General features: G+C 44.3%; 1 protein-coding gene across 1 annotated transcript; it reads right to left on the bottom strand.

Annotated features, from left to right (window-relative positions):
* Positions 1-13042: 13042 nt before the first annotated feature.
* On the bottom strand, positions 13043-14247 carry LOC127763648 (metallothionein-like protein 3A). Its single transcript, XM_052288415.1, has 3 exons — positions 14081-14247; positions 13894-13941; positions 13043-13392 (listed from the first exon to the last, which is right to left on the bottom strand). Exons 1-3 carry the CDS (start codon positions 14128-14130, stop codon positions 13302-13304), a joined length of 189 nt encoding a protein of 62 aa, XP_052144375.1. The 5' UTR covers positions 14131-14247; the 3' UTR covers positions 13043-13301.
* Between the last annotated feature and the right edge of the window lie 241 nt (positions 14248-14488).

Genomic DNA, 14488 nt, shown 5'->3' with positions numbered 1-14488 from the left:
AATAAGCTCACACTGTATGATTGATTGGTTGATATGATAAGAATGTCTAGATTTGCCAACCTTTAACAATAAAAATCAGTCACGCTTTAGTTGCATATAAAACCCATGCCATGCTTTCAATGAACACTGGTGCATGTATGGGATCAAAACTGCATTGCGACACTCGATACTACGAAAACACAACAAATGTATAACTTGATCAAACTTAACTAATCACAAGTATGTCTATTTAACCACGTGGCTCTAAGCCCAAAAGAAGAAATACTCCCATACTTGAGGGGCTCAAAGAGTCAAGAAAGTCAAGAACCATAGCAACACAGTTCTTGAGCGGCAAAAACAGGAAGCTCAGACAACTTAAAAGCTGAATAATCAAGCTTTTGGGGGGCATATATGCAGATCCCTTTTTCTTGCCCCCACACTTCTTTAAAAATTATAAATAAATAAACAAAAATACAGAAGCTGTTCTTCCCTGTGGTGTCTCTGCACCGGCTCGCCAACTTTTCCTACCCTCCAGGATCTCATTGACACGTGAGTCTCACATATCCGGGCCCACCCGTCAGCGACATGTGGCGACGCGAGGGGTATGATTTCTGGTGCGGGTCTTCGAGAACGGCGCCGGCCGTTAAACTGTTGTCACTGGGCTAAGCTAGCTAGCTGCCAATTTGGCTCGCTGCTACGCCCACACGGTGCCACGTACACAGGATCTGGGCATAGAGGTGTGTGTATGACATGGTGGGCCCACCAGCTGAACTGCTACTGTTTGCGTACTGTGCTGATTTGGCAGGTGGTTGTGGTAAAGCTTCTTCACGATGGGATCGAGATCGAGTTTTTTTTTTAACTCAATAATCCTCGTGGGTAAAATATATGTTTTTGTCACGAGAAATGCATGGTACTACGTGTCCTAGAGGATTTTTTTTCTTACTAATTAAATCCAAGCTCGTTTGTTAGTACACAACGAGAGCTTTACTACTGGCCACTAATTCACATGCTAAAGCTGATTTATACAGGTCTTATGGCATTTATATATACTGTCATGGTGTTTCTATTTTTCTTTTCATTGCCAAAAAAAAAACGGACGCTCCCCGTTGTCCACGTGCGGGCGACCGGGGGCGAACCCTAGCCCCCGGCCGCCGCCACCCTCCCCTTCTCTCCCCCACCTCGCCACCACCGGAGCGCGCCGCCGGAAACCGCGCGGCCCGCCGGGATGGCGGCGGCGAGGCCAAAACCCGCGGTGGCCCGTCTTCGGCGCGAGGAAGCGGCGCGGCGTGCCGGGAGGCCGTGCGGCGGCGCGGCTTTGTGGCTGCGGATCTGGCACCGCCGCCGCCGGATCTGATGGCGGCGCGACCGAGCAACGGGCGACGCGGTGCGACTGGGCAACGGGAGACGCGGCACGCCGGGAGACGGGGGTTGACGGTGGCTGGTGGAGGGGTCGGCAACGATGCTGGAGATGATGCGGAGACCGGCGGCAGGCTGGGGCGGCGTCGCAGTGGGCAGCAGCGAAGGTTGGCGCCAGGGCAGGAGACGGCGCGGAGACGGCGGCAGGCAGGGGCGGCATCGCCATGGGCGGGCAGCGGTGGCTCGATCCGTCCGCGTGCAAGCAGAGGCTGTGGCAGCATGGTGGTCACGACGACGGAGCTGCGGCGGCGCGGACGTTGAGCCGGCTTGTGCCGCCCTGGCTGGATCCGGCCGTCCACGACCGGATTTCGCCTAGGTGGGCTCCAGCGAGGTTGTTCGCTGGCGTCTCATTGGCGACGAGCCTCCTGCCGAGCAGGAGGCTTCTTTGGCCGGTGGAGGTTTGGTGGCTCATGGGCGGCAATGCATGGATGTGGAGTTGGCGGGACGACGGCTTGTGCTGGCGTGAAGCAGGAATGGGGCTTGATGTCCACGGCGGACTTCCTCGTTGCTGGCCGAGTGTTTTTCCCTTCCTTCGGTTTCCCCCCTTCTTTGGCCGGACCCTTTTCTGGTCGTGGGGAATGCTAGGGGGAGGGCGGAGGCTTCGGTTTGCCGTAGGAGTTTGCGGTGGATTGATAGCGTTTTGAGGGTGGCCAAGGGCCCGTCTTTGCCATTTGTTACGATCAAGGTATGAATGCTTGTGAGATGTCATAGACTATTCTATGGCCGTCGATGTGGGGTGCTTGTATGGGTAAAGTGAAGATGCTGGCGAAAGCCTTGCCGTGCCTTTGGCCGGTTCGACGACGACGGCGCTCGTGGGCGTCGTTTCCCTTCTTGGAGGCGTTGTCATGGCGTTCTTTCATATCCCCCACAAATCTTCAGGTGAAAACCTTGTTCCAGCTTTCGGACGAGCGGCGACGGTGTTACGCGTCGTGTCCTCCTTGGGGGCGTCGCTTCGGAGAAGTTTCAACGCATCGACGACTGTTGATGGTCTTTTTCGCTTCGAAAGCTTTCATACATTGTGTTCAGCGAGGCTTTCGCCTTCTTGGGTCCGCTTCGTTTCTTGTGGTGGGTGTCACGCTCTTCGGTTGTTTCTGTTGATGAAGTCGGAGCTGCTCGCTGATGAGGTGCGGCGAAGCTTGGCAACGATGACATGTTGCAGTCCCTTCCAAGGAGTTCTGGTGCTGGCCGTGTGAAGGAAGTGGCTCCTCGATGGCTAGGCTGATGTCCATTGTTGGATGCCGGAGCTACTTTTCGCTTTGGTGATTTTCGTGGCTTCAGTGTCGCTGTGGTTGTGAAGTCGGCGCTGCTGGGTCGCTTGGACGACTAGCTCGGCAACGATAACACCTCTTATGTGATATGGGAGCTGTTTAGTCACTTTTGTGTTCAGCTTGACGGCGACATCCTGTGTTTGGGCTCCGCCGTAGTTGTTAGTTGTGTAGCGGTGGTTTTCAGCCAGTTTTCCTGTAATTAATCGTGCAATTGTATGGTTTTCGGGCCCAGTTTTCCTTATAAACTGAGTCAATTCTTTTCTTCTAAATATAAAAGTGGAACAAAGTTTCACCTTAGGTTTAAAAAAAAAAACCATGCGTCTGAGTTTTTACAAACATCCTATGTGTGTGTTTTTGGCAGCATGAGGATGTCTGTTTCCTCGCACTGACATCTTACTTGAAATGTCGTCTCTGCAGGTCTGCAGATATACTGTATTGTCCATGATAAAATTAAGAGTAGAATATAAACAAGCAGACAGCTAACAGCTTGCTACCATGAGCAGTCAAGAGACAATGCAAATTAAGATTGCAAGTGTGTGTGCCTTGAAAGTTGAAACCATGCAAAAGTACAGACACCCAATCCATACATTAATTACACAACTCAACTTGCATCATCAAGGTAAATATTGGTTCATTTTTAATCCATCCAAGCGATGACCCAAAATTAAGTCAGCTAGCCATCCCAATGTACACAAAATTAATGAGATAGAGAGGGAGAGAGAGAGAGAAAACTAGACAAGCGTGGACAACTGGACGACCGAATTAGAGCAGGTACAATAGCAGGCTATAAACCAGTTATAAACATATTTTAAAGAAATAAGGGTAGGGAGAGAAGATCAGCGGGCTACAGATCTGTAGCCAGCTACAGCACGGACTCTAAGACGTACTGTGTGTATAACAGGTAGGACTAGATATTAATAGTATAGTAAGTAACTACTGTATGAATTAGCTATTACTAGCAAAAGTGTCCGTGCGTTGCACCAGGTGATTACGGAGTGTGTATATTGACCAAAAGTGTTGTTTGGTTTAGCAAAAGTGCATGTGCGTTGCAACGGAAAGCGTATAGATCAGAAGAATATGGAATTAATTAAAATATAAATTCACTGAAATATTTGGTATTTTTAAGTAGGTATGTATATAATTAAATAAAAATTTACAAGTAAAGTATGTGTGAGAAATAAAATGATATGGTTAAATTTAATTTTGATAAATTCTCCATGATTAGTTTCGCTCTTTGAAATTTTATGGAATTTTCAGAGCTTAGTTGCTAATTTTAATAATACAAACATCATTTAACAATTATTTAATTGGAAATCTAATTTAAGTGTGAGAAATAAAATGATATGGTTAAATTTAATTTTATTAAATTCTCCATGATTAGTTTCGCTCTTTGAAATTTTATTGGAATTTTTAGAGCTTAATTGCTAAATTTTAATAATACAAACATCATTTAACAATTATTTAATTGGAAATCCAATTTAAGTTTTTGTTGGGCTGGCCAACCTACGTGCGGCCCATGAAGCGCGTGCGGCCCATCACTGATGCAGCCCGATGATGGAGGCCAGCCCGACGCAGGAGCGATCTGAGCCATTCATTTTGATGGACGGCTCAAATCGGCTCCTAATCTATCAAAACCCCCAACCCAAATAAAACATAACCCTAATTTCATTCTTCCCCTTCCTCCCCTCCATGCAGGCCGCCTCTCTCCCTGCCGGCGGCCGCGCCGCACCCCCACCGGCGCACCTCTCTACGCTCCTCCCCAACCGGCGACGCCTCTTGCCCTCCCTCCCTACCGCCAACGGCCTTCCCCACCGAGCAGCCGCGACGACGGCGGCAGCGGCGCCCTGCCCTCCCGCGAGCGGCGGTGGCGGTGGCGGCACACTCCCTCGCGGCGGACAGTGGCCACCGCACCACTCTCTCAGCAGATCCGGAGGTGGTGGCGGCGGCGGTAGCCGCCGGTGGATCCGAAGGTGGCGGCGGTCACGGGCCAGCGGCGGCTCCCTCCTCCCCTCTCGCCTCCCTCCTGCCCCTGATCCGGCGGCGATGGCGGTGTTGTAAGTTCAAGTGCCTTAATTTGGTTTTGGTGATTAATGACAAATATAATTATATGAGACTAACGTTTTTATGAGCCTTTCTTTGACTAGTCTTATTTGGATATGAAAGTAAAAATGATGGGAGGTATGTATTAAACTTCACATATTCTAACTTGGTCTCTCTTGTTGATCCAAAATATAGTGTGAGCTCCCTCATTGATCTTGATTGATTATGTGCATATGTGTTCCTTTATATCCATATGTATGTACACTTGAGGGGGAGTTTATTCTATATTTTGTTTATTATAAGATTTATATCTTGATTTGAAAACATCTTTCATCTCATCTCTCTATATTGTTTATATCGGGTTATTATCCATCACCAAAGAGAGAAAAGATTGAAAGATCTTAGATTAAATAATTTGTGTAATTGTTACGTTGGTGATAGATGATAAACCGATGTTTATGGGATTAACCTCTCTTTTGCATAAGTTGTCTACTAGGTCATTTCCCGATAATGAGATGTGGAAGACATGCATTCTTTTGTGATGGACCTTAATCATGACAAGGATGAAATGCATGGAGATAAAATGATATGTACCACTTCTTATCTCCTACTTTTTGATAGGTTCATATATATGATTTCCATGTTATTGATATATAAGTGTGAGACTAATGTTTACTTGAGCCTTATCTTATTTAGTCTCATTTACATTGAGAACATGGAGACCATGAAGGTATATGTTTTATGTTGGTCTACATCATTACTACATATGCCTTCTCTCTATGTGTATAGGATAAACCCCAATTGGTCATTCTCTAATTATGCATACACTTGCATCTCTTGTATTTATTTGTATGCATATATTTAGGAGGAGTAAATCCTATACATTTATTGTGCATGTTCTAGATCCATGTTGTTCACCTATTATTTATATCGGATCTTTGCACTTAAGGTTGCATACGAGTATATGACACTTGTGATGTTAATGAATACTCAACAAACGTATCCATATCTTTCATATGCAACTGGTTGGTCATCAAGTGAAGGATGACAACCGATTTGTTGAGACTAATGTTCTCCTTTGATATGTGAAAAGGAATAGGTCCCACTATGATGAGGCTAATGGATGACACCATGGGTTAATGGTCACCAAGCCAAGGACATCGCCATGTTGGCAAGAATGAAATCAAGCTTGTGATGAGAAGAAAGTCTTGACAAATGATGGTAAATACCTTGGTATACACATTGTTGAATCAAATGGTCACAAGTGTTGATCTCGACTCAAGCTTGACCCCAAGATGGATGGCGCAAGGCAAAGGTATAATGTAGCTAAGAATGTTTTCTTAGTCTTTTCCCGGTCTTGGTGTTTGGTGTAGACCGGATTTGCTAGATAGGCGCCGTACTATCAAGAGGGGTCTATGAAGCGAGCTTGTGGATGATCTTGTGCCATATTAATTCATATGCATGTAGGTGTATTTGGTGGGCTTGTCTAGCCAAGTGTGGTGAGTTTTCTCAAGTCCTAAACAAAGAGAGATGTGGTCAAATCCTATAGGTTTGGGTAGCCTCATGTGGTTATGTCCGGTGGAGTATCCTTTGGAGTGTGAGCCCTTTCTCCCTGAGAAAAGTTGTGTTTCTTGGATGGATTGTTCATGGGTTGGATAGCCCTTTGAATAAGCTTTTCATAAAGTCCAAGAACGCCAAATTCCAAGACCCGAGTCAAGAGATATCGTCATTTTACTAACGGTCGGTTGAGCTGAAAAGTGACCTGCGGTCTGACCGTGGGCCTTAGGCCGGTCTGACCGGGCCTGTTAGCCGGTCTGACCGACGTGGTAAGGCCGGTCGGACCGGCCCCACTGGTCTGTTGCACTGGTCTGGTTTTTGGTGGCGAGACTGAGCCACCATAGCCACAACCGGTCAGACCGAGCCGAAGGCGATCTGACCGAGCCGTGGACGATCTGACCGGCCACTACACTGCGGTCAGACCGGCCAGGTTGAGTGGGCTCAATGATTGCCCTGTAACGGCTAGTTTTCTAGCCGTTACAAAGTAGTCCGGTCTGACCGGCTACTCTATGGCGGTCGGACCGGCAGAGCACAGAGTTGGGGATTTCGACCCCAACGGCTAGTTTTGGTGGTTGGGGGTATATATACCCACTCCCCAACAACAAGGGTAAGGTTTTGGCACTCCATTGCATTATCTTGAACCCTTGTAAGAGTTCTCACACCCTTGGGCACTTAGTTTATCCAGTGAGGTGTTAGAGAGTGAGTTAAGCCAATCCAAGTGCATTGCTTCATTGTTATAGCTAGTGTGGCACTTGATCATCTTCGGCAAGCATCCTAGACTTGTTACTCTTGGAGGTTGCCGCCTCCTAGACGGCTTGTGGAGGTGTTGCGCGGTGACCTCTCCGAGGAGATTGTGGAGGAGGCCCGGCGCTGGTTGTGAGTGGTTTGGAGTTCACCACCTTCGGAGTGAAGAAAGAACTACCCTAGTGATCGAGGCTTTGGTAGTCCTCTCCGTGGGTCGGCTCCTGCCTTGCCCACCCCTTGACGAAGGGGGCGTGTAGTGGCTTTGTGGTTGAGCGGTTGAGTTGGGCTTGCCTCAACGGGATTAGGAAACCGGCGAGTTTCCGAACCTCGGTGAAAATTCCTTGTCTCTTGTCTCCTTTATTTTGTGCAAATTTACTTTGAGCAAGTTTACATACTAGAGTTTATTTGTGCTATTATCACCCTAGGCTTGCAAACCTCAACATAGGCTAGCTTCTTTGTGCACTTACTTGAGACTAGTTGATTTAGGTTTTGAATTGTGCAAAACCATTTTGATTTACGCTTCCGCATACAAAACTCAGTTTTAGCTAAAAGTTTGAAAAACCGCCTATTCACCCCCCTCTAGTCAGCCTCCTTGATCCTACAGGTGTCGGCGGCGTCGGCGGGTGGGTCCGTGGCCGACGGCGAGGTGGCGAGGAGCAGCGCGCTGCAGCCTCCGGTTCGGCTCGCCCCTCCCTCTTCTAGTCATCTCGTGTTAATATGATGTTTTCTAATGATTCCGATTTAGATTTGGACTTGGATTTTGTGTTTGATTTGGATTTGGATTGTGATGATTTGGGATTGGAGAGGTGTGCTCAATGTGGGATTCTATTTGTGTGATGATGGAATTCCGACTGGGTTTTTTGAGGGGGTGGAGGGACGAAAAATCACCGTATGGATGAGGTGACGACCGGAAAAATCCGAATATTTATATTAGTTATAGATATTGGCTATAAATAATTTGGGATTAGTAGTTGGCTATACTATTAAACTTGCGCTTATAGTAACAAGTGGAGGGACGTTGTCACATGAAACAAACTGAACAGGCGGACAGCTATAGATTACATAGAGAGATTATTATTGTTAGATCCGCAATTTATCATTACCGCGAAGTGCGCGCGCAAATAAACTAAAATAGCCAAACTACCGAGAATAGCAGTAGCACTTGATGACGATAAACTCAGCATTACAGATCGAGGCTAATATAAGCATATGCAATTTGATGTAATTAATACTACATTCGTTTCAATTTAAGTGTAGCTATAGATTTTCGTGTCCAACGTTTGACTGTCCGTCTTATTTGAAAATTTTATGAAATTCTTTCAAAAAATTAGTCACACATAAATTAGTATTTATGTTTTATCATCTAATAACAACAAAACTACTAATCATATTTTTCTTTCAAACAAGACGAACGGTCAAACATTAGACATAAAAAAAATAAAACTGCACCTTTTTTTTTTACGAAGGTAGTACTATATATTCCAACACTATTATAGTACATCCGTTCTAAAATATAGTTATACTGATCGAGTAGGGCATTACCGAGTAACTAAAAAAAATCTATAGGTGATGTTCCATATATATTTTCATTTGATTTAGTCACCCCCTGTATATATGGAGCTCGATAGATCGAGCGAGCGTGTATTCTTGGTTTGTTGCGTGGCATGTAGGGACAAAGTATATATGGTAGGGCAATAGACGACGCCTGGTTGCTTTGCTTTGCTTGCTCAAGCTGAGGCAGACCACATGCATGCATCCATTCGACGATATATGGATCTGGCCGGTAGATCGAAAAAGCTAAGCCAACCCCAACCACCGCGAGGAAGTGGCCCTTCCCGATCATTAATGCATGCTGCTAGCTACTCCCTCGGTCACATAAAAAAACCCAATTACAAAGACGAATCTGAATATAACATATGTTCAAATTTATCCGTGGAATTTAATTTTTGTTAAAATAGAGGAGTAGCTGCTACCTGTATATACAAACACTAGAGATTATCTTCTTGTTACGATCATTAATACATTTCCGAGGTATAGCAGGCAACAATGACTCTGAAGAATTATTGCAAACGTTTTAGCTACATATATATAGCTCATGATCTGTTACTAATGGAGACGCCGTACGTGATGTGGGTATGTATATATGGAATCGGAGCATCGATCGATCGATCACAGTACAGTCCCTGCATGAATTGAACAGAGGAAGAAAAGAGAGTACGGATGCTGCTGCTGCTTGACCGGGACATCGATCGATCGAGAAAGAGAAGAGAGACGCAGTGCAGTGGTGGTACGGGTTGATTTGGGAGACGAGCTAAGCTACACTCCTACTACTCGTAGCTCGGCCAGTGCACTGCATAGCATGCGCCTCTTCTCTTGTCTCGACGCATGCTGATGCAGAGACGACGAGACGAGAGAGAGAGAGAGACGGCAATGGCGCCATGCGTAGGAGCATCTCGGAGGCAAGAGATGGAGTTATACTCCCGCCTTCCACAGTACTCTCTCCGTTTCAAAATATTTAACGCCGTTAATTTTTTAGCACATGTTTGATTGTTCGTCTTATTCAAAAAAAAATTTAAGTAATTATTAATTCTTTTCCTATCATTTGATTCATTGTTAAATATATTTTTATGTAGGCATATAATTTTACATATTTCACAAAAGTTTTTGAATAAAACGAACGATCAAACATGTGCTAAAAAGTCAACGGTGTCAAACATTTCGAAACGGAGGGAGTATTAAAACCTAGGACTGGATGGGATGTTTCATAGTACAATAAATTTGGACATAAACATTATACTATAAAACATCCCATCTAGTCCTAGATTGTAATATTATAGGACGGAGAGAGTAGCTCGCAGAGCAGGTGGTCACATGGCACTTCGATCGTGTACCTGCATTCTGCATTTGCAGCCGCCCGCGACTGCAAAAGCTGGACCCTCTAGTTTCTCGTGTTCCTCTCTCACACAGGCCAGGGCAATACTACATACTGCTTTTTTCTTAGTTAAATTTATTTAAATTTAAATAATTTTATAGTATAGTATAGTAACAATTTTCATACAAAGTAAACATTGTATCAAAATATGTTCAGTGTTAAATATAATAAAACTAATTTGGTGCTGTGGATGTACTATTTTTTTATAAATTTAGTTAAATTTAAAATAGTTTGACTTAAAAAAATTTAAACGACTTATTATATGTGAAATAGTCAGTAGTACACAGGTAGTAGAAGAGTAAGCTTTGCTCTCTTTCTCTCTCTGTACTACGGCCCAACCAAATGGGCCTCGTTGTTGGTGGCAGGAGGGCAGGCCCAGCGGGGACCATTTTTAATTCTGGCCCCGATGGACTCCTCGATCAGGAGCCGACTATCATTTTCTTATACTCTATCACCTTATCAGCCAAATAATTCAAATTCCATGACTAAATTGAACCGGACACTATGATTTGCCGGTTGATAAGTTGATTGATCTTGTGTGGCTCCGTTTTTGTTTCAGTTAGCCAATATCATTTCCATCCTCCCAACTCGTTGTTAATTTCCATACCTTTTTCGTCGAGAGATGCATTTAACAATGTAGTAATAAGTTGTGGTAATTAACCCCCAAATCCCACCGTGTACAATTCTCAATAGGTTGTCCACATTTTTTTTTCATATCTTTTGTCGTCTGTCATACCACAATTTTCATAGCCCAAAGTTACCTCTCCATTTTTTTTGCCTTCTTTATTGTGTTTGTTGTTCATGTAAAAAAGACTTTTTTTAGTCTCTTCTCCTAATATGAAATGGCAGAGCTCCTGCCCGCTCCCTCCAAGAAACAATTTGCAGGGGCAACGCGCCAGGAAGGTGCTACCATACAAGCTCTCTGAAGCACAAATAGCAGAAGTGTCCAGGTTTTCCACTATTCCGATGTCGTTTCTTACTCTGACACTACATCGTCCTCCCTCCGTCCCATAATATAACAACTTTTAGCCCTTAGAATTTATCCTAAAATATAACAATTTCTCCACCAACATTCTCTTACCAACCAATCACAACCCTCCACCATTCACTTTTCCCACCTACCTCCACTACTCATCTAATCACAACCCTACACCACTCACTTCTACCTACTTTTTTAAAACCGTGTCCAACTTTAAAACTTTTTATGTTTTAGGACGAAGGGAGTACGTGCTGAGGATCATCGTTTCCCAGCCTACTCTTCTTTGATCCTGAGCACGTAACTGCAAGCCTGCAATAGCCAGCCAGCAAGCAAGCTATAGATGGCCAAAAGGCCAGAGGCCCGATGGCCCGGCACACGGCACGGCGTTTTGGCCCGGCCCAAGCACAGCACGACCCATCAAGGGTCGGGCCCGTGCCAGCCCGGCCCGACCACGGGCCATGCCTGGGCCTCTTCGCCAGCACGTTGGGCCGGCACGGCACGATGGGCCGCATGCCAGGCCCGACACATAAACAATAGGGAGTAAAAATAGACATATTATATGCCACGGTCGAAATAGACTTATTTACATATATATGTCAACCCAAAGAGAAGGGACGAAAAATAGACTTATTTTCACTATATTATGTCACAGCCCAAAGAGAAGGGACGAAAACTAGACTTATTTAAAAAAGGTACGATGGGCCACCCGTGCCTTCGGGCCGGCCCAGCACGGCCCGACAGCTGGTGGACCGTGCCTGGGCGGGAGGCGCAGCCCATGGGCTGAAGTGCCGATCGGGCCGTGCCGGCCCGATGGCTGGTGGGCCGTGCCTGGGCCGGGCCGTGCCGGGCGAGCCTTTTGGCCATCTATAAAGCAAGCAAGGACACTGGTGTTGTGGTGCCAAATTAAATGGCAATTCAATCCTCTCACGTACTCCGTCCGTTCCATAAAAACGAATCTACGACCAGATGTGACATATACTAGTACTACATCTGTTTAGATTCGTAGTGCTACGATGTGTCACATCCGATACTAGGTTGGTTTTTTATGCGACAGAGGAAGTAAGGCTAAGTTGCAAATATTATTACCTAGGATGAAAAATACAGTAATAGTATCGCCTACCATTGGTAATTTGGTAGAGATCCAAAACAGGGCCCTTTTGCATAATTTCGGACCACTAGCAATCGAAGCCGTCTAGTTCAGGGGCCTACCTGCATTATTTCGGACCTCTAGCAACAGTACCAATATGGATGTAAACGGTCAGAAAAATGCCAAACTCATTTTCATACTATTTTTTTGATGAAACGGAATGGAAAACGATATATTCAGAAATAGAAACAAAATCGAAACAAAGAACAAAAAATATACGGATGTTTTGAAAACATGTCAATATCGATTGTTGGATCATTGGAACCCAGTAATAAATGTACCTCAGAAACATTGAGCTTCGAAATCACATATTTAAATTAACATGATGAAATAAATTCAGCTTTGCTATTCCTGCTATGACCAACTTTTTTGTTGGCATCAAAGTAAACAGGCCCTAAATTACAAATTTCCTCTTCTTTAATCATTTGCTCAAATTGGAGATTGGTCGAGGAGTTGATGGACTTCTCATCTTATATTCTGGCCCAACCTACATGGGCCGCATGTTGGTGGCGACTCAGTTTCAGGCCCAACAACATATAGGGCTCCACCTTTCGCTGGCAAAACCGTCATGTTTTTCCGCAGGACGAAATTCTAATTTAACCAAGCAAACTATTCCATCAGACCATAACCAAAGTGGTTCACTTTACTGGTTAATTATATTTCTCTTTATTTTTCCTTTATACAAGTCGTATTTTAAGCATAAATTTTATAGAGATATAGATGACACCATTATCAAAGTTTTAAAAATTGTCATGACTATTTGCTTGAAATTTAAGACATATATGTTTGAATTAGTCTCAGTGCTTCCAACCCATATAAACAACGATTAAAAAGTTTTAAAAAATATTGAGAGATATGTTATAATGCATATATCAATCCCACCAAATTTTATTGTAAAATATCGTTAGGGAGTAAGATGAACCATTAAAGACGTAAAATAGACCAATAAATTGTTGAAGTTCGATTGAGTATGATAGACCTTTTTACTAGGCAAACCACACGAATACACGATTGATTAATTTCACTGAGAATAGCACGGGTACATCACATCACACAAATTCATACGTTGATACACGCATAGTCGCCGAAGCGACCAGCTGCTTAATTAATCGATAACACACGGGTTTAATTCAGCAATAATCAGCACACACACAAACCACACGCATATGGGTGGTTTTTATTGTGGACTAATTAAGGTAGGTGACTCGCCGGCGGCGAGTGTTCGGTTGCTTCGTGACTTCACTTGCCGCACTTGCAGTCGGTGCAGGAGCAGCTGGTGCCGCACTTGCAGCCGCCGTTCTCCTCGCCGGCGGCGACCTCCTCGAAGTGGCTGCACGCACGCACAAAGCAAGCAAATAATTAAGGCGTCAGGTAAAAATTGTTGAGAACTATCTAATCTCGTATGTAAAGTTCTTACTATTTTTCTGTTAATTTTAAAATATTTTTGATGAAGTTTTTTTATGGTGGTTGTAGTATATGCTACAGACCCCATCGTTTAGCTTATTCGAGGAATAAGTCAAACGATATAATTGCAAACGAAAATAATTTATGAATAAAATTCATATATATATTTTTAGCAATCTAAAAGTAGAGGGTGAAAAATAAATTTTAATAAAAAACTCAAAATCAGTTTTAAATTTAAGATTAAAAATTTAAATTTTGCCTGATAAGTATAAGCTGAGCGAATACATGAGGCCGTACGTGTCTCATATGCGAACGTCAGGATCGATAGTATCGTGTGTGTGTTTGAGAGGAAAGACGAAGAAATTAAAACTGTAAAATTCAGACGAGAAATATGCTTTGGTTGATCGATATTGAGTTAGTTAGTTACCTCTTCTCGGCTTCAACTATGACGACGCCATAGCTGGTACCTTTCTTCCTGCAAATTAATCACCACGTCAATCGAATCAAACCGATCAGTGTTTCGCAAAATTGAAAGAAATCAACATGTTAAGATCGAAACAAAATAATTATTGACTGATCTAGATCGAGGAGGCAGCTAGTAATCAAGTACTTACACGCACTGGCTCTTGTCAGCACAGTCGCAGTTGCCGCACTTGTCCGACATGGTCGAAGATTTAATTAGCTAAGTGAGTGATGAGTTAATCCCTTGTGTTGCTTATGCTTTCTTGTGCTCTGGTGGTGAGGAGCAATGGCTGCTTCGGCTGGTGGTATATATAGCGGCTGGATGCAGAGAGAGAGAAGAAGAAGACAATTAACCAAAGGAAGAAGAAGAATCATATCATCTTCTGGAGACGTAGCAGCTGGATGGAGGAGGGCACACGCCTCGATCGAGAGGCACGCGCTCCAAAGGCGCCATCCGCCTCACGAAACGAATCTCTAGCTCCCCCACACCGGATAATGCCAAGCTTTAGGTCCCGTCTGGAATGCGGCAACTTTCCGAATATTTGTTGGGGGTAAACTTC

Source organism: Oryza glaberrima, chromosome 1 (genome assembly GCF_000147395.1).
Source record: "Oryza glaberrima chromosome 1, OglaRS2, whole genome shotgun sequence".
NCBI classification, from domain to species: Eukaryota; Viridiplantae; Streptophyta; class Magnoliopsida; order Poales; family Poaceae; genus Oryza; species Oryza glaberrima.
The sequence above is the reverse complement of the archived record's forward strand: the minus strand, read 5'-3'. Positions and strand labels throughout refer to the sequence as shown.